Source organism: Labrus mixtus, chromosome 22 (assembly GCF_963584025.1).
Source record: "Labrus mixtus chromosome 22, fLabMix1.1, whole genome shotgun sequence".
NCBI lineage: Eukaryota > Metazoa > Chordata > Actinopteri > Labriformes > Labridae > Labrus > Labrus mixtus.
The window spans coordinates 14,854,104-14,878,545 of record NC_083633.1 but is presented as its reverse complement, the minus strand read 5'-3'; the positions used below and the strand labels follow the sequence as shown (position 1 = coordinate 14,878,545).

Below are 24,442 nucleotides of genomic sequence, written 5' to 3'. Positions count from 1 at the left end.
GTCTAATCTTTTCAAACAGGTCTACCTTTCACTGCCTCCAGATTTTTCCCCACAGGACAAACAACAGATAATACAATGCAGAGTATGTTGTGTTTAAGTTTGTTAGGCCTATATCTTTAGCTTACAAAACTCTGCAACCATACATTATTAATTCTGACTGTAAAGTCTAAATATGGCCACTCAAACAGATGAATATGCTTTAAGTGACCATATAAGCCCGGGAGGTTTGAGCATGAAAGGAGCAATGGATACAATCAAAGTGAAATCACCTCCTGCTGGTCTTTAGAAGAAATTGCAATTGCATTGGCCTCAGTTTCCAAACTAGGGGCCGTATTCACAAGGCCTCTAGAGTACAAAGAGTTGCTCCAAGTGAAAAAGTCTGGATTAAAAATGTCCTTATTAAATCACAGTTGGGCTTAACATACAAAAATTATTTAAATACAGACGAGGCTGCTGCATAAGTGGGCATTTTTTCTCAAACTTTCTGTAAGCTATAAACTACTTCTTACAATTTATTCAACCGAGACATTCATAACATAAAATAGTAATACACAATGTCTAACTAGATTCTATGAGAGAGCATTCATCTCTGTTCTTTTTTTATCAACCACTCGCAGCTTTTGAAAAAATGTGTCATACCTAGCAACGTGCTTCCTCATTAATATTAAAGTTTCTGTTGATTGCTCGCTCAGAGTTGCTCTGATTATGTTCCGACGTCACTCCAGGACAATCTTTCAGACTAGATGTGGAGCTCTCTGAGATTATTCTCACACTGTTTGTGAATACAGGCCCTGAAGTCTACTTTCACTTATGAATGAAGTCTGCATTTCAAAGAACGATAGGCTTTTTTTGACCTTACTCGGAAATCTTGATAACAAGGCTACAACTCAAACCACAGGTGTGAGTGAGCCGGGCGCAAATAAGGATAACTGTGTCAGGTCACATGTGCAGCTCTGTAAGTGTTTTCAGGCCCTCATCCTGACTGCTTTCTTAGTCGGATTCAAACAAACATCACTTAGAAAACTCAAGGAACATTGCCATCTAATAAAGCCTCTCTGTTTTTATTATTTATATCATTATAAGCCTTCATTTAATTTGCAACAGTGCAGTCAGTGCATCCGCTTATGCAGAAATGTGATAATAAAATTCCTCTTGCTCCAAGGGACTGAGGCAAACGTAATATAAAGTGACATTTCCCTTTGCTGGGACAATCATCAGAGTAAATACCAGAAGAATATACTGTACTTTCTTATGAGTTTTATCTCCAAAGAGTCTTGTCTGATACTAAACTAATCTCTGACTAATGTCCTCTGAGCTCTTCACTTATTATGGAACCCTAAAGTTCTTATTCCTGACTTGAATTTGTGTCTCCTTGTTTGTGTGCAGTTTGAATAAGGATGTGTGCATGTGTTTAGGGTTCACTTTTACTCCATGGAGGGTCACAGCAGGCCAACAAGGCAAAGTGTTGCTCACCTGCTACTATATGAATCACACAAATAGATCTAATGTGCTTCCCATCACTCGGGTTTCACTATAACTCTTTACAGGAGCGGCTCCTCCGGGACCTCTTGCCGGGCAGGGCTCTGAGGTGAAGAAGAGGGAGTGTGTCTGCAGAGAAGCAGGAAGAGCTGATCAGATGAAACCTGTTCTAAAAAAAAATCGATGACATTCATTTGCTAAATTAAAAAATGCAAAAGGGTCCAAAAATATCGAGCAAAAGAAAAAAGAAAACTCCAACGCAAATCCTTCATGCTGCTACTTTTTTTGTACACGACGAGCAAATAAAACACTCTTAAACAGGATTATGGGATTTTCACAAGGATTAGTTTGTTTCACTAAACATATCCACTTCTCATACATGATTGGATTACTCACCAGTGTGGCTTAAATGTGACTAATAATTTGGCATAAATCTGTCCTTGTCAGTATTTTTGTGTCAGAAGTTACCAGAAGTTAGTGGAGAATAAATCAGAGCTAAAAGGAGATTCAAATTTAGACCTACACTTTTACTAGCTGCAGAATAATTAACATTATGCTGATGCTGATATTGCTCTGTATTTACTGGAGGTGTAAAACAGGAAATATATCACAGTCCACAGATCATTTTCCACAATAGATATCTTGACTTATTACTGCTTAAAAGTGCAAACATATTTGACACTAAACTGGAACATCATTTCAGAATACCGAGCTGTATTGAGGAGGACTTGAATTAGCAATTAAGCTTTTACATTTATTTTGAAAATATTTACTAATCTGTGATGAATCAATTTAGAAGAAGGGTCGTTTTCTCATGCTTTTTAACTTCTTATCTTTTTTGAGTCTCCCCCTAGTGGCCATTATAAATAATTTAGGCTTCAAGCACTTGTTCATTGACTTCACTTTTAAAACTTAGATGATATGTGCACTTTTAATACTTTAACCACTTGGACGCAAGTGCAATGTAGCCAATTTATTTTAAACTATTAATTCCAATATATGTATTTGATGAGCAAAATGTGAAGCGGTAAAAAGCTTATGCAATGCAGGATTAAGAGTGACCACATAAAATTAGCAGGATTTGCAATTTAATGTCACTTCTTGTAAATGTATCAAAATTACCATTGATCGTATGGAGCGCAGCATATTGAGCGAGAGTGAGAATTGACAATTACATTTGGCTACAGTTGGACACAAAATCAGAAGAGTTGTTATTGTTTGGCATATTAGATTCAACTTTTGTAAAGGTCGTCTGGTTGTTGATATTGTGGATGACTGCTCTTTAATTTGAACCTGTTGACCATGAAGGCAGAGTTAGCTTCAGGTCATGTTTCCAGAAAAGAGCAACAAGAGGCAAAATCAGGAGTGCAAGTGTGTGTGTAATATAGAGAGACAGGGGGCTGAAGTAAAGGTTGTGATTCTGAGTGAATTAAGAATGTGTGTGTGTGTGTGCCTGGCAGGCAGCAGGTGTGGCCTCTATCACCAGCTCCAGACCCCACCCACCTGTCGAGGGAATTGCCCGGCTGCCGTCGCCTAGCAACCCCCTCGCTGTCTCCACACAGACTCCTCATGACCGAGCCGCGAGGCTGTTGTTTTCCCAACCAGTGAGTGAACATGTTAGGAGTGTGTGTTCACAATGGGAGCAGCACAGAGAGGGCAGAACAAGAGGGATGAATACTCAGTGCAATGAGTATCTCTGAAAAGCTTCTACGAAAGTTAAGAGGAGCTTATAAGTGAACATTTTCAATTTAAAACATATAATTTTATAACGTATATAATATATTCAGTCTTAGCTTTTTATATGCACCAACAGACAAAAAAAGTCTTTAAAAAAACTTTGAAATCATCCTCTTTACTTGTAAGGTTATCCTTTAAGCCATATACTATATAAAAGATGGACGACATGATAGCCAAACAAATGTGAAGCCAAAACATTTGGAGCTCCCCCTACTGATTGGCTGCAGAATAGGCCATAAGCTCCGCCTCCTCAATGCTTACAGATGGGAGATGAGTCAAGGTAGAAAATCAAAATGCACATTAAACAACTCGTCTCAGTCATGGTTTCTTATAATGACGATTTATGTCCAAGTAGAGAAGGAGCTGCAAGAGTCGTTAAACTTTCTATAACTTTGAGTGTCCGCTTCAAAATGACGGAAAGACCTGTTCTGCTGTGGCCTCTACCGACCTGAGGGATCTTTGACATTTTATCAGTGGAGTTAAATGTGGTTGGTGGAAGACGCCGGAGGACATCACTATTCAGGCTCTATACCAGCAGATTCCTACAAGTCAGACATTGGCTGCTAATGTGCAATATGTCAGTGCCTGTCGTGGGTGGTATTTTGGCTGACCTTTTTATCATGGGAGTAAGAGTATATGCGTAACTATCTTTATATACGGTCAATGATTTCAACTAGCTCTCCAAAAGACAAAAGATTACCAGAAAAGGAGCCTAACAATATGTTTAAATTTCTAAAAAATGTAGCAGCTTGTGGAAATAAATTTTGAGGGCTAAGGCATGTACATTCTACGTTAATGGAATTTAAAAACTACCCATAGGCTTTTACATCAAATTGACTTCAAAGTCAAGAAAGTATAGAGGGTTTACTTATTTTCAGCCAACTCCACATTTCTGATCATCTTTGATTTTTTTTTGCTTGCTCTTCTTGATGCTGACAAAACGGGAAAACGGAGGTTGTAAGCATTTGGCGAGCAGCCAGAGCCACATGACGTGATACAATATGATGAGGCATCTGTCAAATCTGTCTCGTGTCTGCAGAGTTTAAATGTCACTGTCACATCCTCTCATATGTTTTCACTAACTTGCAAGACAAACAAATTAATGTATATTAGAGTGAGCCCTTAAGTAGAAGACTCTAAAAGCTGCCTGAATGCAAAAATCTTGCATTATCCTGAAATCTTCCATTCCTCTCCCCTCCCCCCACAGGCTGCTGGAACACAACTCATTTTAATTCCTCTGGGCAAGTTTGTTACCCCTGGCAACAAATAATTTCCAAGTTTTAAGTTTAATGAGAATCTTAAGTTTAATTAGCAACAATGAGTGACGTCACTGACTCTACGTCCATGTTTTATAGCCTACAGTCCGTACAGGAAATGTATCATGTTAATTGATATATTAAAGTTATTTTTCACATTTTATGTAGTACAGGTATGGTTGGGACATTACTTTAAAAACACTAAAGTCATCAGCCAGTTCTCTTAATCGACCTTAAAAAGAACAATTTAATTGAATAACCTTTAAGAAAAAGCTAAAGACCCAGCTCTTTCATGAATACCTACTAACTTAATGATGATGGTCTCCATATCATTGATGATGATGATGGTTGTCACGATGGTTTTTGTTTGATAACGACGACTTATAAGATGGTTTCTATACTGATTAGAGCTCTCAAGAACTGCCGTCAATGTTGTGCTTTGCCTCTGGTCACTTCCTGTCAGCACCTGTGTGTCCAATCGGACTCAAAGCTGATCGTTTGCTCTTACTGACATTGTTCCCTTTTTTCTAGATCCTCGCTTGTGTTGTTCTTACTCTCTGATGTACGTCGCTTTGGATAAAAGCGTCTGCTAAGTGAATTGTAGAATTGTAGAATAATAGTCTGGTTAAATGGCAGAATACTCAATTTTTACACTTTAGCTTTTGGAATGAAATAAGAAAATGATGATGCACGCTACTTTGACAGAATTGTAAGCTAATGCAATCACTTGCCTGGTCTCTGGTTTATTAAGCTAATTTCACCACCTGTTAGCTAACCTACTGACGTAAAAGTAGTTTCTGCATTCTTCCGTAACTTCATGCGTTAAACAAATCAAGGCATTACAAAATGTCGACCTCTCACACTGTGTGAAGACGTGTTTTTTACTATGTGCCTTTGAAAATTCTCAGTCCCTGTTGGTCACCTTTGTCTTTGACTTATCATCATCAGCAATGACACCTACAAGTTTTGTAGGTCACCACATAAAACCCAATCTGTTCTCTTGCACCGCAGTCTCCTCCTCGGTGACAGTCGGCGTGGTCGTGCCTCGTCGACTTAGTGAGAGAGTGATGTCGAATGTGTGTGATATGATGTCTCACTCTGGACAGGGGCAGCCTGAGTCCTCTCTGTGCACTGACTTATCACATTACTATTAGTGAAAGCTTTTCTGTCAGGAGGAGAAGTTATGGCCCAGCGAAGGGGGCCTCGGGGTGAAACGGGCATCCAATGACAGAACGAAGGCTTCGGGGGGTAACCAAGGTGATTGGAAATGAAGGCTTTAGCTGTGCTGTTCAATTCTTTAGCACAATCTTGTTTCCGTTTAAGAAAATTAGGATGTTTCTATTGTCAGTGTTTTTATTATGTAGATACTTTAGCTAAGCCATATTTACATGGCAGCAATTCTTTCTCTGACATCACACTTGGGGGGGATGGGGGGGGGCAGCTCAAATGCCCTTAAAAGGTAGTAATAGTTAATTGTGGTGTCATGATTAGATCAATGAGCAACTGAAATGACACTTTTTAATGAACATCTGGTTGGACAAACTATTTAGAGAGTAGACTGCATTGTGAATAAATTAATGATATTGTATCAGGATTTAGGAAGGTTACCTGTAATTGTATTTTACAAAATGCAAAATGCAAAAAAAAAAAAAAAAGGTTTTATTAAACTGTGGAATGATGCCGGTATGTTACATTACATAGACAGTGGATGAATTCTAACTTTAGCAGTTTTATGACGTGTTGTTTTGTACAGCATTTGAGCCTCCACCCTGACAATGATGGAGGACAATAGCTGACAATATGGGCAATAGTGACATGATACAAAATATGGCCGCCCTTCGCTGAAGCACCATGTGCAGCAGTTCATTCCAACCAATGGCTCTGACGAATGTTTTATCCTTTAATGTTACCAAATGTATGTACTTTCTGACTCAAAAGTATCAACGCTATCCAGACTTCATGATCTACAGCTTTATCTTCGGACATTTACCATGCTGCCCTGTAGGCCTAAGCTCAATACACATTTATATTTCAAGATTCTGAACTTATCTAATATCAAGACACCAACATAATTCACTGCAATGACAGCACATCCCTGTCTGTGCCTGGACTTTTCCAGATGTCCACATTGGAGCAGAACTCATTTAGCCCAACAGGAAAAAGGCTTGTGGTCATTAAATCACAGTCCAGATGGTTTCTCTCCTACTGTTGAACAGGTCTCTCGGTAACAGTGTTGGGATGTCAAATGGTTTGGTATATGTAGTTTATCAACATACAAAAAAAAAAAAAGGTTTTGAAGGTCAGCATCCCCTCAAAGACCAGAGAAATTTTTCTACCAGTTTTACAAGTTTAATATTACCAACTGTGTAACGGCTGTGTTTGGCAGCAGGCAAAGCACCTGCTTGAATTTAAATGCTGATGTTAGTGTAACCAGTTGTGTTTTTCTTCTGGATTATGGAGGATGTGTGTCTACCTCTACTGTTTATGGTGCAGGAAGGACGCCACAACAGCACAGGAGTTGCTCTCACTCTCTTTTCTTTTATTCTGCTGTATAAATTAAAAAGCACAGTTATCACAATCACGCAACTGAAGGATTTACATCTTCAGCTCAGGAGAGATTTCCTTTTTCTTAAGAGTATCATTTTTAGCAAATTTTCATTTCTTAACTGTATATAAGCATACCAAATCATTTTAACATGTAACCATCAATGAAATGCATTTTATAGATTTTTATACTGCACTTGAGTTTTATAGTTTACAAAAACAACATTAATTTTACAGCTAACCTTTTTATTTAACACTATGATATAAAACTAGTATGGCCATGCCTACCTGGTGGGGAGGGGGGGGGGGGTTAGGGTTAGAAGAACAGCACAACCACGCAACTGAAGGATTCACATCTGTGTAACACAAAAAACAGAAGAGCATTAACGTCAGCATTACGGCTACGAAAAAATATCAACACGTAGGTGTCTTAAACTTTCACAGTGAATTCTGAAACAGGTTCCTATACAAAATATAAAAACAGTTTTAAAACATGCTTGTTGAAGCACTACACACACACACACCCACCTTCAGCTCATGAGAGATTTCCTCTGAGGTGTGATCCAGCTAGGGACCCTACAGTTGCGCTATTAAACCACCAGGCGGCAACACAATAACATAAATTAGACAGAAACATCAATTTTGTAGACATTTTGTAGCACGTTATCATACTCACTGTGGAAAAAAAAATTATTTGGTTATAAATTTTAAAAAAAATCAAGCCAACAGAAATGTGACTTGATCGCAGAGTTAGGGGAAATGATAAAAACTTATACTAAATAAGAGATACATGTCTTTGCTTTTTAGCCTATTGACTTGAAAACAGCTATTGTAAATCTTGTGTTCTAATTAAAAACAAATGTATTAATCCAGTTATTGGGATGATGTGATGGCAGCCATGTATGAAAGCATAGTTTCTGTAATCTCTACCCCCTCTACCATGCATTATCTCAGCTATCTCCCGAACCCGGAACCTCACACTTACGTATTCGTATGTACCGAAACTAAGTCATGGAAGTTCAATATCTCAGCTCACGCTCCAGTGGGAGAGAGCATGCAATTCTGTCCACAACAATATTGTGTAGCCTTGTGCTTCTACCTGTAAGAGTGTATGTACTATCCACTGTCTCAGTAGGTCAAAATCAGGGTTCACTCATGCCTCAGTGGTAGAGAGTCAGAACATTCTAGCTCCACACAGAAAGGCCACAGCTGGGATTCCCACCCAAAAACGTGCTTTCTATTAGGCAGCATTGCTAATAACACAATAATCACAACACTATAACGTGCTGCCGTGTAGTGTCTTACTCTGTGGCTCTAGAGAAAAAGTAAAGGGATCACCAAAGTCAGTAGTCTTCATCTTCCAGGGCCCACAATCATCTGTAGGCTAATTACTCTCATGAAAAAAACATCTTAAAGTTGCTGAGATTTCAAAGTGAACGAGCCATCAGACAGAAAAATGCTGCCATATATTTAGCCAAATGGCTGGCATGACTATAAACTACTGGAAATGAAAGAAATGCTTACATTAATTTTCACTGTATTTAACAAGGCACATTTCTTATGCAGTGTAATCATCTTCCAACAAGAAACAAAGCCTCAGAGACTGAATATAGCCAATAAACAGAATGTTGAAAATGTACCCTTAGAGAAGAGCCATGTTTGATCGGTGTGTGAACTCTGTTTGACCGTGGATAAGCTGACGCGCCCAGCAATGTCGCCTGATGTGGCCTCGCCAGATTTCTGTCGGTTTGATCAGCCTCACTGTTCAGTGATTCAGAGACGCAGGGCATATTTCAGGCCCCTGTCTGACGCAGGCCACATCTTTGAAAGGCAAAAGAGAGGAACAAACACATCTTTAGAAGTGAAGGATCTGAGGGATGCATCGGAAAAGAGAAGGGGAGGGGCGGGTGTATTGAAGAGTGGTGGAGAGGGTGAACATGAAAGACAACAAGGGGACACATAGAAATGAGAAGCGGGAGAACGGGTGTAATGGAGATAACACAGTTGTATCTGGCAGAGAGGCGCCAATGTACCTCTTTTTCAAGTCCCTTAGCCAGGCTAGCTGGTAATTAGCTCACCCCCCTCGATTATTTTAATTAAGCGCCTAGCAGAAACGGTTATCATCATATCTGTCACATCTGTCTGCTGAATATGTAATGGAGCTCAAATCAGCAGATAGTGAGCTGAGCTCGGTACTGTGGGACGAAACAGCGTCAAATAATGAAATCCAGCTGACCTTTATGTCCCTCTAATTTCTCATTTTTTTTCAGAACCTATGTGAAGCTTAAATCAGCAGTTCTGAAGAGACCCAATGTTAGTCATCAAAATAGGATTCCATTCATTTGTTTCACTTTAGATTCATTTTACCCGATAACTAAGTGGGCAGGTGAGCTGGTGTGTCTCTGTGAAATCTTTCTCGCCCATTTCTTTTTACCAAGCAGTGACCAAGCAGGCAGCATCAGGTGGTGAGTCACCGCCCTGCAGGACACTTACATGTCTAACCTGTCTACACACAGCCTGTGTATGGAGGGAGTCTCTTAATCAGCCTCTGATAATAAAACTGCATCAACAAATTAATTACATTTCGCCACCCAATCTACCTTTTCCCTTATGAACTTTGCTCACATGTTTTTGACAGAAGGTGAATTATTTGATTCTAGGTCCAACAAAATCATCAAAAAGAGATTATTGGTTGACTCTGCAAATTGGTTCTCTTCCTCCCCCTGCAGGCAGGATTATTTAATGCGGGTACTTATACTTTGCTGGTGTATGTAACGTCACACATCTCTAGGTGTGCATAGAGATGGAAATGTTGTTTGTTTGTTTGTACCCTGATTATCTTCAATATAAACTAGAAGCTATTCTAAGTAGGTAACATTCAAATGGATGACAATGAGGACTGTGACCATGCTGGGCCCCACCACCACACCCCAGGTTTACCCAGCATAGTTGCAATAACCACACCAAAGTGGGCACTGTAACGTCCAAAAACAGGGAACGCAACCCACAGTTTTAGAAATGTTACCTACAAGCTTTATTCAACAATAAAAAGCAAGTAAACTACTGAAAAAAAGAAGCGAATGAATCTGGTTAAAATAGCCTAAATAGAAGATATGAAGATGCTTGGGTAATCACACAATGGACCTCATACCAGCAGCTTACAGTAAACTACCCGAAAACAAAACACACAGAAACTGAAAACTGGCCAGCCAAAATTAAAACGACAAACTAAAACAAAAGAAACACTGCAATCTTAAAAAATACAAACCTGCTTGGGGAGAAAGAGAGAATTAGGAGGAATAAAAACTCCTAATGCTTTAGTGTGTGTGTGTCATTCTTCCTCTGTACAATCCCTGCCCCTCTAAATCACCTCCTCCTCCATGAGTATTAATTGCACTCATGTGTGCAGCGGGCAGAAGGAGGAGGGAGACCAGGGAAACTCACAGAGAGAACAAGGCCACACGACCTATCTACATTTCTTCAGCCAATCGTACTTTAAATGCCTAAAGGTGTACCAAAGCTGTGGACGCCCTGACAGTGTTGAAATTAAAGCACATGGCGCCATCTTGTGGTTATATACTGTTACTTTACATCTTGGTTAGCACATTATGGAAAGAAGTCGTAATTGCTCTAATTGGTCAAATAATAAAATATTAGTGTCATGTAGTAAAAAGTATATTAACTTTGATTTTGAAAGGTGAAGAAACGAAAAAAGAAAAAGCCCAAATTGAGTCACCTTTCCCCAAATGTACCAGTGATGTAATCAAGTGTTCACTGAGGAGTAAATCAATACACAACAACACTTCATTTGTACTGATATTTAATATTTAGACATGGGGCAACAGCCAATTTTACAGCACAATTTGCATAATTTATCAATACCTCCTGTATACAATCACAAAACCAAGACATTAGATTTTTTTTCTGTTTACTTACAAATGAAAAACCAGACAGGTTTTACAAGCATAATCTTTGTACAGTCAGCATACATCTTGAATAATTGTATTTTCTCCTCTCTCTAAAACACTTTGTTCTATATCTTTCTCTACCTCGATCATATTTTTTTATCTTTAATAATATCTGGACACAAAAATAGTATGAACCACCAACGAAACATGCAACATCCAGTGTGAGCACATTTAAATTCTCCTGCAACTGCTTGAGTTTTTAAGATAGACTTCTGTGTAGGTAGACTCTGGTAAACCTTTAGTGTTTGGTGTAAAGGGTCGGGGTAAATGTGGGTCCCTATAGACAGACGCTCACTGCTTTCCCCCAGTCTGTCCTCTGTACATTGATCGTGAGAGAAAAAAAGTCCCTTTACCTCTATGACACACCTTTTTTTGTCTGCTAAAAGACATATTGCTCCCCAAACCCCAGTATAAAAAGCTATATATGTACAAGGTTGGGAATAGAGGGTAGAGATGTCAGCTGTGTGTGTGTTTGTGTGTGTTTGTGTGTGTGAGTGTGTTACTCTTTGAGAGATTTTAAAACCTGTTATCTTTAGACAGACAACACTTCAAAGAAGAGATATGCTTTAGAGCCAATGACATGCATGGGATTTGTATGAGGATACAACACACACAAGCACATGGGATCAAAAATAAAGCAAAATAATGAAAAAAACCACACACACTGAGCTTAAAACTACGATCAGTTCTGGTAACATCCATTGATTACAATGTCGTCTATTTTGGTCATTTTGTCATACACAGAATCAAAAAGGGGGTGCATAAAAAGATGGAAATTACTTGAATATGAAAGTGATTTTTTTTTTTTTTGTCATTGAAAACGTTGAGATTCAGGATGTGTGCGTGACATTTTCTTTTGTGTGTGTTCGTGCAAGGGCAAAAAAAGTTGGTTCTCTGAGTTTCAGGCCCTCTAAACGTTGTAAACAAGCACTACATCGTGTATAAAAACAAAATTTCTCATCTTTTTATGTACAACTGATATGTACTGTAAACAAATATAATACAACATATGAAGTAGTACCACAGGCAATAATAAATAAAGAGTGATTCAGCGGTACAAAATAACACTTGAAATTAAAGTAAAAACATATCATGAAAACACAGCAGTGCAAAACAAATGTAAGATTGAATGTTTCCTCTTCCACACAGGGTCACACTTCTGGCAGGTCAGGATAGAGTTACCACCTTCAGACAGTAGATGTTGCATAGAAATCCCTCCGATATTTTATGTGTAGTTTCAGTAAATCTGCTCTCCCGCCTCTCAACCACAGAATGACCTCTCTCTCTCTCAATTTTCAAAGACGAACAAATTTTAAATTCAAGGTGGTATATGTTTTTTTAAGACAAGACGGGCATGAAGAAAGGAAAACAGCTGGGATAAAACATCAGCACGCTAACTTAGTAGCACTGTTGTATCTTTGAACTCTGATGGATAGCTTCAGACACATCGTGATTTTTGTTCAATTATAATATTTCCTGATAGCGTCACCTTTTCTTTTTCACTTTCCACCGCTTAGGGGGTGAAAAAAGAAAGAAATTCTGCGGTGATTATTTTTCTCAGACAGATGTTGAGGGCAGTTTTACATTCTTGGCAGAAAAAGTGCAAAATAACACAAAAGGGTTGTCGGGACAAAATAGCACGGACATACAGGATGATGCTTCTCATAACAAACAACAACAAAAAATCATAGGAATACTTCAATCTCATATGGGGAAACATTCCAAAAGGGCATTGTGGGTAAAATAAAACCTCTATGTCACAATCATGGAGACTGGATTGTCAGTGATAAAGATATCTATGTATTTATCTATATATTATATTTAATATCCAGCTATCACACTTCACTATATACAAAGTGAACCTTAGAGGTGATTAATCATTGTACAGATCATGTGGCACCGCATTCCAAATAGGTAGACTCATGCGCACAATATATAGTGTCCAATTTAATATATATATCAATATAGATCTTCATCATCAGTTTACACTTAGGGAGAAAAACAAGGAGTCTAAAGTGAATGAAGTCATGCATGCTGACGTTGTTTTTTTCCTTCTGGAATGCTAAATAGCGTGTTACAAAATATACTATGCTCGCTTAGGATTGAGTTTTTTTTAAGTACTGCAATAATTAAGGAAAGGACAAATGATAGAATTCTATGTTTTTTCTTAATACAAAAATAAATACGAGGTCTCCGTACCGGAGTCTTCATTATTTCTTTCCCAAAATGCTTTGTAAATGAATAAAAACTCTGCGGTCGTAATAAAGCAATGAGTCAAATGTGTTCATGGATAAAACATCTAAATAAAATAAATAAGAATCTTCCAAGTGTGTCCATTCCCTGTAGAGTCTAAATGTCTGCTCTGTGTGGATACATGTGTCTGTGTGTGTGTGTGTGTGTGTGTGTGTGTGTGTGTGTGTGTGTGTGTGTGAATAAAGTGTGTAATACCTGGTTGTTTCCGTGCTCCACCTCCTAACTCAGCACCTGTGTTCCCCCCCAGCCTTGGCCACACTATTGTACACTGTACTTCCAGTAAACTTGTGTTTTTTTTTTTTTTGGTTCTGTAAACACAGAACTACTCCCCCCATAACTCCTGCATGACAGAAATTATCATCAGAAATGCCCCTACAAAATAAAAGCATCCTCCGAACACTCAACCTATCCAAGCCCTGAAATAAAGACTGAAGAATGAGATATTTGTGTCAAATTTCTCCTTTCCCCAACTCAGTACGAGTGGATCTACACATGTTGAACCAAAGTGTCCCAGGTGTCACAGAACTCTTCTTGCCTTAAACATCGAGTCTCTCCTTCTACGAGTGGATCTGGGCGGTGCTGGCGAGCAGCTTGTGCCAACTCACCACCCGCTTGCGTAAGTCGACTTTGTCCAGCCACACGTAGGCCTCCCCGATCAGCGTCTTCTTCATAAATTTGCCACCATTAGACACCAGGAAGAGCTGGTGTAAGAAGGACAGGGAGCAGAAGGTTATTTGATTGAGGTTTTAAAGGAATCCACCAGGTATACAAATGATTGAGCTGTGTGTGATGGAACAGTTTCACATATAAAAACAACAACTACTGTAGCTGTTAGGGTTCAGATATTTTGAGTCTATATTTAAGTGGTTTTCTTTTGGGGCGATTTTTCCCCACATTGGCTAGGACAGCGGAAGAGAGACAGAAAAGAGCTGAGGTTGGATTCAAATCCTTTGCTGCTGTGACGAGGACTACAGTATAGCCTCTGTACATGGGGCGCATGCTTTAAGCACTGAGCTAAACATCTTTTTACAGATTAAAGAGGCAAAAAAAAGGTAGCTGTACCTGTAGAGCGTGTCCGGCGGGGTTCATACAGAAGCGAAAGGTTTCGTTAAAAGATGGCTCCCGGTCATGACGACACACTCTGGTCTTCTTTTTGATGATCCTTTTCTGGGTGGCGATGTTCACCACATAGAGCTTCACATAGAGATCTAAGAAAACAAACACACACACACACACACACACACACACACATTTAGAGGTGTAAGCAAACGTCAAACTACTATGAATGTGTCATTAAACTAATTTTCAATAGTTAAATAAAAACACAAGAATAAAACTGAAGCATCGTTGAGACTGATCAATTAAAAAGCACTTAGAGAAGAAATATAAACAAATATCAAGCATTGAGGATCCATATTGGAGAAGAGTGGAGTATGTCTTTCTGCAGCCGACCACTAGAGGGAGACAGCCGAGCTGCAACTGCAATATTGTGTTTGGAGAAACCAGGGCCTCTTAATATTGAGACACTCTAAAGATACATGCAAACACCAAAAGCAGCTTAAAAAATAGTCCCGGATGCAAAAAGCCAATGATCGTGTGCTAATGCAATGATAACCTGCTAAACAATGCACGCTTGAGAGCAGCTACATACTGTCCTTAGAAATCAAGCTTTGTGTGCAGAGCCCATCTGGAGGCGAATGCAAATCACACAAGTGGCAGGCAGCTTGTGTATGAGGGTGTAGATGTTAGAAAAGGAGGTGAGGTGGGCGACAATCTGCGTTTTATGGAGGGAAGAGAAATCGGGTTTTGCTGTCTACATGGAGACACGACTGCAAGGTGTAAATATAATCTATCTGACAAAGATATCATTGGGACATTTTTGCCTTTAATGGATAGGAAAGCCGAAGAGAGAGTGGGGGATGACACGCAGCAAAGGGCCGAGGTCGGATTTGAACCCACGGTCGTTGCGATGAGGACAATAGCCTCCATACATGGGGCGTGTGACATAACCACCAAGCCAACTGTTGTAGGAGGCTTATATCTTTGTTGGACATATAAAATATTTGAAACCAATTATATTAATTAATTCTGCTGCCATCCAATGGATTGTTGGATGAAACAATGATCATGACATCTTTGGTTCTGCATCTAGAAATTTCTGGAAGGGATTTTGCAGAATGTCAGATGCCAGTGTTTTTTTTAAAGTGTCTGTGTGGGCCTCATCCAAGCTGTCAAACAATAGGAATTAAATGTGTCATTTGAGTTGAATATAATGAAACAGAGTCGTTATCCGTTACCTGGCAGGTGGTCTGGAGTCTTGAATTTGTAGGTGATGTTGCGACATTGAAGTATCTCAAGGACCAGGTGCTCACCCTCTGTCTTCATCTCCTTCTTCAGAGCGATCTTTATCTCCCCCATTACCTGGGACTTGCCTGAACACACAAAAACATGCACATCAAATCAGAAGGATACTGGTTTTTAGTTCATGACACAGCTACTACAAGTGAAGGCTTTCTCTGTCATTGCCTACAAGTATTTTTTCAATGTATGACTGCCCTCTGCTGGACACCCAAAGTACAGCTAAACAGCTACATTTATCGAGCTCTTAGCTGCAAGCGATCATGCAGGGTGGTGGCCTGAGCATAGAGATACATGTGGGGTTCAGTGTCTAGAGATGGGAAGAGGAGGGGTTTTGAACCCTGTATTCAAGGGGACAACCCGCTCACCCCTATGAGCATCATCTCACTCCCACGATGACTCATTTCAAATTGGGCTGGCACGTTATCAAATTCATTTGTTCAATAAGGAGGGAAGAAGGAAGCAAGAAAAAGCTCGGCCTGGTCGATGGTTTCCATAGCAACTGAATAAAGCAGAAAGTTTTGAAAGCTGTGTCAACAACAGTGTGACAATTGGAGTGTGTGTGTGTGTGTGTTTGTGAATAGAGAGAGACTCAGAACGACACAAAAAGACTGAGGCAAAAGTGGGCAGATCATAAAGTGATGAAAGAAAAGACGTGGATAAGAATAAATGTGTTTATTTGTTCGATCATGTGTGTCTAAACTTCAGTCTCACATGTTGTCATGAGCGTGTGAGGTAACACACTGAAGGTCCTTCTAGCCTTTTATGACCATCTTTGCACCCTGGATGAGTCATCATCACTTGACTCATAACTTAGCGCATCATGAAGGCAGGAGAAAAAGTCAGCAAGGCTGATCATAAATAACCATGAGAATGACGAACATAAACACTTGACTTCCTGCAATATGAAAAGTCAATCAAACATGTCAGGGATAAACAGACAACATTTACATTTTAATATCTGATGTGACACAACACATAACTTTAAATGTACTGTTTGTCTAACCTTCCATTTCACCGTGTCCCATCGATGTTTTCATCGCATCTGTACCGTTTGGAATCTTTCCACTAAAAAGAGGGGGAAGAAAATCCTGTTACTGATCAAAGTTCACGTCCATGACACATCCAAACTGTTACACTGAGACCTTTAAAAAGTTCAAAAAGTAAACAAGCTGACTCACAATCGGGGCACCTGGAAGATGGCACTGTCCACCTCGTTTGTCTCTCCTTCCTCGTCCAATAGGCTGTAGGCACTGCCACTCAAGCCGCTGTCCAACGAGGCCGCAGTGACCGGGGCATCGCTGGATCTGTAGCTGGACCGTGCTGCGCAGAGACACAACCACACCCATCACGCCAAAGAGACAGGAAGAAACATTGCACCTCTGCCCGGTCCAAAAAAGATTAAAAAAAACTAGAGCCAAGAAGCATTAGATAATATCTGCAGCTACTCTAATCCATCATAATCAACTTAGTCCGTAAAATAAATAATGTCGCAGTAAGAAGGAGAAGTTACTCAGAGCACAAAAGACAGAACAGAAGCACACTGGACTAGGAAGACGCATGTGGACACATTTGGACACTTTCTCTTAGACAAAGACGGGACAAATATATCTGACAGACGGAGCTTTAACATGACAAAACAAACAAAACCAGAGAAATATAACATTGAAATGTTTATGCAAGCTAAACAAGAGGCACAAAGACATCGTTAGTTATGACCTATTCATTGAAATCACATCTTAATCTAGGCTTTAGTTTGGTTAAAAACATTAATTTAGTTGAATATGGTCTGGACGGTTTTAAAAGATTACTTATGAGTGCGACTTTTTACATGAATGGTTTTAAAAGCGGTTTATATGCGGCACATTTGAGATGTTTTTCTTTTTTTTTTTTTAAATGACACTTTTTAAACATTTTACATTTCAACACTTTATTTCCAAACAGCTGATCAGGACGTGTGATCGAGCATGAATGATGTGAGATGCAATGTTGGTGCAGAGACAGAATCCATGTCCACACTTTTTTTTTTTCTTTTCAGGCCTCCCAACACGCCGCCGGATCGCAAAAAAAAGCTCACTGACACCAGTCCGATGAAGCTATGTGGGAGTCGTGACACAGCGGATGTGGCAGTGACACTCTGATACATTCATTTCCTGGTATTAGTGAGCTGTGTTGGCTGGCCGTCAAAGAGAAGCGAGTGTTGCTGCATGAATCTCTGGTGAAGTGGGTGCAACTTTCTCTTTATTTGTTGATTAATTTAAGCTCGTAAGACTCCCTTCGCTCTCTCTCTTACTCTCTCTTTGTTTCTCTTACTGCAGGTGTGCGTTAGTAGTATTACATCCTCTCTTTCTCTCACTCTCTCTCTTTCTCTCCTCGCTCCATCTGTGCTTCAGTCACACGACAGAGAGGAGATGCTCTCACCTCCGATGCTCTGCGGCCTCTCTTCAGACACGGCTTTCCTGAGGGTCATGTGTCTGCCGTCTGCTCTGCTCCCTTTGGCCGACACGACCAACGATGATGGCAGGGCTGGCAGCCAATCAGACTGCGCTCTCTGAATGGTGAGCACGCCCACTACGCTGTGTCTCTGGTGCCTCAGAGAGAGGCGGCCTCTTTGGCCTGAGGGTGGGTGTGTTTGTTTGTTCAGGCGCAGGCGCAGGTTACATGTCAGAGGGGGTGGGTGGGGGGGGGGGTGGTCAACGCCAGGGAACAAAGGTCATGGGAGTCGAAGTTTTTAAAACAGATGGAAGGAGGAGGGAGGAGGAGCGAGATGGAGATTCAGAGAGCGGTTTATTGTCACCATGGCAACCAGCTTGACTGTCAATCACATGCAGCCACAGAGTGCAGTGCACATTCGTGTGCAGCATCTCCTGAGGTGCATTGTGGGTCCAGTAGTTTTTTTCAGACAACAAGGTGGGGGGTTAGTGGACTGCATGCACAGCCATCTTAGTGGAGGAGCTTCAGAAAAGCTGGGAGTTGTTTGTCAACAAAAAAGGAAATTAAGATAAATACAAATTAAAATACCAAAAAAAAGGTTCATGATATTTTAGGGAGGGGGTTGGGATTGCAACTTTCTTCTGTTTTGTGTGTGGATCAAACAATATAAAATATTGAAGTGCCAGCTGGAGGCAGAAAAGTTTTTTTCCCAGGCGAACTTTTAGATCCAAGTTTGTTTTTTTTCTAGAGAGCTGAAAAAGTTAGTGTTCTTCAACAATGATTGGCTGATTGTGCGTATTTGTTAATTCAGAATAAGAACTGAAGACCTACCTTTCTTGTATACTGTCATATTTCTGCTCATGCTAAGTAAAGTAAATGTGTTTAAATTACAACTGAAAACAGCAAAACCTCACTTCAACTCAACTAAAAGTTAAAATATTGTTTTTCATTTCATATTAAAAGCATGTTTACAGATTTTTTAAAGATGTTTAAGGTTTTTTAAGTAGTTTGAAGTGGCCTTTAAAAAGCAACCACTATGCCTCTTAGGGTTGATTGAAGAAGGGTCAAAGTGAGGAGTGTCACAGACAGTGTGCTACAGTACAGGTGAGATGCTTTTCGCATATATTGACTACATACAGAAGAGAAGCGGTGAGAGGTTGACAAATAGTGAGCACATTGAGGGAGAGGATAAGGGGTTGAAACAGGCGAGGGGAACCGAGAATAGAAAAGGAAACCAAAGGAAGTGAAAGAAAAAAAAGAAAATCACTGAACAGAAGGTAGAACAGATGAGAGTGAGGAGGCCATGCTGCGTGGGCTTTATTTGCGTCTTGGTTTACTTGGCTGGAGGCGTTGCGGCGGCTGTGGCTGCGGCGGCTGCTGCGGCTGCTGCGCCTGCTGCGGGGCATCGCCTGCCGCTAATGCAGTGCCTCGGCCGCTTCCCGTGCTGCCGTCCTGATGGTGATGTTGCCGTGCTGCGCTTTTGCTGGAGCGTGAAGCGCGAGAGTGTTGGCTGTGTCCGTGGCTGTGGCTGTGGCTTTGGCTCTGGCCCTCGGACGGGGAAGGCTTCGATGTGCCGGGACTACTGTGAGATTTCTCGATAGAGGGGACCTGCGTGTCTAAAACAACCAGATTCACCAAATTACTAAAAAAAAAAGCTAATTTAGCTGACTTAAGGTTATGTTATCTTCTGTGGCTTATTCTCTCAGCCACACCGGTAAGTGCCTAATTAGATCTATCATATTAAATTTGATGGTTATTTTTCTAGAGTAGGGGAGAATTCAAAGCCTTCCACGGCCATGTTGCCCTTGTTGTTAGGGGGGGGGGGGGAGAAAGAGGGTAGCTAAGGCTAGGCCTCTGTGCTTGGTGACAACATGGCAACCAAGGAAACAGATCATGGGAAAGCAAAAAAGCATGAAGCTTAAGCTGTGATTGCTGTGCAAAAAAATGGGCATAAGAAGGTGCTGGGGTTAGAGAAAAAGACAGCAGAGAGAGAGAACCGGGTGGACAGACAGAGAAAGAGGGAAGAAACCGGAGAGAGAAGCAGAGACAGGAAGAGAAGAAGAAGAAGAAGAAGAAGAAGAAGAGAAACAGAAAAGCCGAAGCAGCAGACAGTTGTTAGGGGATGAATGTCAAGCATGTGAGGAGTTATTTCATCTTGTCCTACCCTTGGCTGGATCAGGAAAGATCCCGTGGCTCCGGCTCTTGATGACAGATGATTTGGGGGAGTCCTGATTGTCGTTTGAGGAGGAGCCGGTGGTTTTAGGGGAGGAATGCTGCGAGGAGGGTTTAGAGGTGCTGTGTCTGCTCTGGCCTGAGTGCGAGCGTCGGTGGTGGTCGCCCTCGCTCTGCTCCTTCAGCGGGAGCCACCGTGGGATATTGTCCAGCTGGGCTGTGTTGGACAGGTCTATAAGGACCTAAGGAGCAGACGCAGCAGTTTAATGTACATGTGAATGAAAAAACATCTTTACATCTTGTGAATTTAAGTTCAGAAGGAGGTTTACCTCTCCTAAGAAGTCATTGGAGGAGCACTTGTCGTAGTCCCACACGCTTACCTCCAGGGTCTTCTTCCTCAGCTGATACAAACACACAGGTAAAGAGTTAAGGTACAGTGTGTTCCACAGTGACCCTGTTTGGTCTGAATGCTTGAATAAAAAGGGCTAAATAAACCTTGAAGAAAAAAAACATATGATAAGGGTTTAAAATGGGAGCAGACAGCTTTAAAAAAGAAAAAAAAAACAGACAACAGAAGTCCAGAAATTTGCTATGATTCATTCGGGGCCAATGAATCTAAATTGGGATCTAAATTGATATAATTAAATCCCCATGGCATATCCCATCTGCTCTGGTAAGACCAACGGATGGAAGCTGTTCAGCATGCTGGCAGAGAAGAGGCAATATTTTATATTCTGATTTATTGTACCACTCTCTACATGGCACAATGTGAGTGTTTTTTTTTCTTTTTGCCTCAAATAAATGGATTAATTATAGTTATGTTCCTCATTTCAATGAGATTTGATCAAGATTTTAATGCACTATAACATATTTTGCTGATATATGACCTGGGTTATATTGCATTGGGTTAAGTGCTGCTTCTGTTCACGCTTTCGACCACACAAAAAGGTACAAAAACGTGTGTACTGTAACACCACATACCTGCTCCAGGAGGATGTTTTTATAGATGACAGTCTGGTTCCACTCCGGGTTTAGACTCTTGCCCGCGTGTTTGGACCTCCTCTTGTTTTCGGCACTGTGGGGAACACATCACAACATAAACTTGGTTACTGGAACGCAGCAGCCCTCCTGATGAGTGGACCGTCACAATGCAATGAGCACAAGATTGTGGAGCAAAGAGGACACAATGAAGGAAAGAGGATGTGAGTGATGCACATTGTTTGGCATTAACAATGTAGTGGCCTGCGTGCATGGGGAAACAGGAGTGCGATGTCAGGGTGTGCTGCGAAAAAAAGTCAATTTCTGTAGCCGTTGAGTCGTGCAGTTGAAAATTTGGATGTCTGAAAACAAGTGAAAATGTAAGCCAGTAATGACAGACAAGGCGATGCTGTTCTGATCAAAATCTTGTCTTTTAAACTGCCAATAACATAATCATCTTTAAGTTACTACATCACAAAGAGATGAAAAAAAAGCAAATTTGAAGTAGAAACTTTGCATAAGGTGGGTTCTGGCTTATTATTTTGACACTTGTTTTGAGGGAATAAAGTTAAATGTCATGGCAGACTCAACTGAATACATTAAATGCACTTTTTTTGCATTGGTATTAATGCAAGATCGTAGGACAAAAAGTAGTCTGTAAGAGTTAGTCTGGTAAGTAATGGAATGAGTAAGGACATCGGAGCAGAGAATGGGAGTGTGTTTTTGAACGCGGCGGGGGATCAAGGGGTACATTAAGATGTCAGGGCACGATATTGCACAGCACTGAGGGATTCTAATCACAAAACAGGGACAAACTAAAGGATGCCGGATTGAATGTTACGATTTCAAATAAGGATGATTTGGAAGAAAAAACAGACCATCTACCAAGGAAACACAACAGTTAGCTCGGGGAACGTTAACTGTCAGCACAGGGGACTTTATACGTGAAGTTAATGGAGGATGTTAATAGTCAGGGGTTCGACTTTTCTACAATGCAATGCAACAAGAACTACGCCTCAGGGTGAGTGGAACAACATGAGAATATGGGGACCAGAGAGAAGGGAGTTAGTGGAACCACCTTTACAATAAGCCAACAATCAGTTAAAAGAAAAACACAGCCTAGACGTTTTTTGTGACCGTCACCAAACTGACAACCAAATATCAACCAAAACAAAGTGCCAAAGTGGGCAAGTCACATACCTGGCGTTCTGGACAACCATGACCTGACTGAGGGGGTCCAGCATGCATTAAATATAAAGAACAACATACAGAAACAATGAGAGAGTCTGTGGACTGTGAGTGTGTATGTGGGGAGGGGGATTGAGTAAGTGTGTGTTTAGGGAAGGGGCAAGAGAGGTGGACTGTGGTTTGCTGCAGCGGTGGACTGAACGTGTGCTTCAGTGTCACATGAATAGCATGTATGTGTGCTGAGAGGGCTTTCAGGTGATGTAACGCATCCGTGGGCAACCGTAGTGGAGCTGTGAGTGACCAGGTTACATTTATAAATCCATTCAGTGGACACAGATTTATAAATGCTGGGATTCCAAACCTTTTCAGTGTATACACAAAATCTGATTTAAAAAAACTCTTTTTAGCTAGCATAGCATCATAACTTTACTGAGCACCAGTGTTTCTTGTTGGCAGGTTACCCTGGTCAACCTAAACTACAAGTTGTAGTACTCTGACTGACAGAACAAAACCCTGAATTTCAACTAATATTAAAAGCAATTTATGAATATTTGAACAACTTTAGCTGGAATTATGCTACTGAGGAGCCACTTAATTGCCATAAGACTGTATGAAACATAGACACTGAGTCTCAGTGACATCACCCGCTGATTTCTGAAGAGGTGTTACAAAGCCCAAAGTTTTATATTGGAAACGCCGACTCATCCTTACTACGATCAATCTATTAACAGGTAAAGAGTTGGAGATGAGGCGGGAGTGTATCCCCCTGGCAAACAGCGAACAATGAGCTAAAGGCCCCTAAATTTGCCTGATTATGCATTAACCCCTTCATATAATCCAAACGTCTGCTTCACTGCAGGGACTCCATGTGGTTGCCAGGAGATCTGTGATGCATCTGAAAGCCTCTGCATGGAGTGCACTCCTTGCTCTGACAGCTGTTAGCATGTGCCCTTAATACACATGTAGCATGTACACGAGTATTTTCACACATGGGAGTCTCTTTTTGTATTCAGGGGGCTACAGGGCCTGTGGGTGCCTCTCTTTCCAATCGTCCAACCTCACCCTCTGTAAAAACCCGCCCTGCTGTTTGCATTTACATGTGTCAAACTGAAGGCCTGAGAGAGTGGCTGCTGGAAAGCCTTATATTATTGCTTTTATCTTAAACCATCCCTGGAAAAAACTCTCTCTCTCCCTCTCTCTCTCTCTCTCTCTCTCGGGAGGCCATACAGCGGTGAAGGGGGGAGAGTTGATTACATTACAGGGCAATCACAGTGAGAAAGGAACCCTGGACTTACGAGGGAGTGTGGAATCGTATTGCGAGTAAATATGAGAGCTATTGATTCTGACTGCACTCACACGTACCGTAAAACACCCATCTACAGGGACAACAGCAACACACCAAGCACATGAGCAACTTCATATTATTTACATAATGCTGAAGTTATTCAGGAGCAATAATGAGCAGATGAGAGCACCTGGAGACATGTCATAAAACCTGATGTGCTGTGTAGATATAGGTGCTGAATTCCTACCAAAGAAAGGCCATGTGCTGCACATTGAAAGATGTTATGGCAAGCCAAAATCAATTGTAAATCACTTTCAAAATGAATAAAAAATATGGTTTGAGCTTAGAGGAGTGTCTGCCTTTGGAGCCAAGGTTTTATAGAGAACACTTAGCAGGTTTATGCCTAAATCTTTTTCCTAAAATTTGCAGAAAATACAGACTGCTATGAAGCTGTACATATGAAACACTTTAATCTCTCTAAATTAACACATTTGGATTTATTTAAAAAAAACAAAACTGATCCTGTACTGGTTCTGAATCCGAGCACGTTGTGCTCCCAGTTTGCACACCCTTTAAACTCACCCTCTCCCAGGTAGGAGATACACCTTAACAAACGGGTCAGAGTAGCCATTGTTGTCCCGTGGGGCAAGGTTTCTGGCCTGCAGGACGTGAACTATCAAGTTGCCAAGCTGCTTGTCATAGTGGATTTGAAGCTGCAGAAAAAAACACAATTAATTAGAATGGTTTTGCACGCACTTCAGGAGAGAAGCAATGTAGGCAAACAAAAAAAA

The 24,442-nt window shown here is 40.7% G+C and overlaps 1 protein-coding gene across 1 annotated transcript in view; it reads right to left on the bottom strand.

Moving 5' to 3' along the window:
* Positions 1–10,819: 10,819 nt before the first annotated feature.
* Positions 10,820–24,442, bottom strand: part of pcloa (piccolo presynaptic cytomatrix protein a) — a 53,103-nt gene continuing 39,480 nt past the window's right edge. Inside the window, exons 16-26 of the mRNA XM_061029358.1 lie at positions 24,234–24,364; positions 22,379–22,405; positions 21,182–21,275; positions 20,530–20,601; positions 20,193–20,442; positions 18,017–18,211; positions 16,777–16,918; positions 16,602–16,663; positions 15,535–15,669; positions 14,300–14,445; positions 10,820–13,938 (exon numbers count right to left, since the gene is read on the bottom strand). Coding sequence (XP_060885341.1) covers positions 13,795–13,938; positions 14,300–14,445; positions 15,535–15,669; positions 16,602–16,663; positions 16,777–16,918; positions 18,017–18,211; positions 20,193–20,442; positions 20,530–20,601; positions 21,182–21,275; positions 22,379–22,405; positions 24,234–24,364 — 1,398 coding nt within the window. The 3' untranslated portion in view covers positions 10,820–13,794. The remainder of the gene's footprint in view (positions 13,939–14,299; positions 14,446–15,534; positions 15,670–16,601; positions 16,664–16,776; positions 16,919–18,016; positions 18,212–20,192; positions 20,443–20,529; positions 20,602–21,181; positions 21,276–22,378; positions 22,406–24,233; positions 24,365–24,442) is intronic.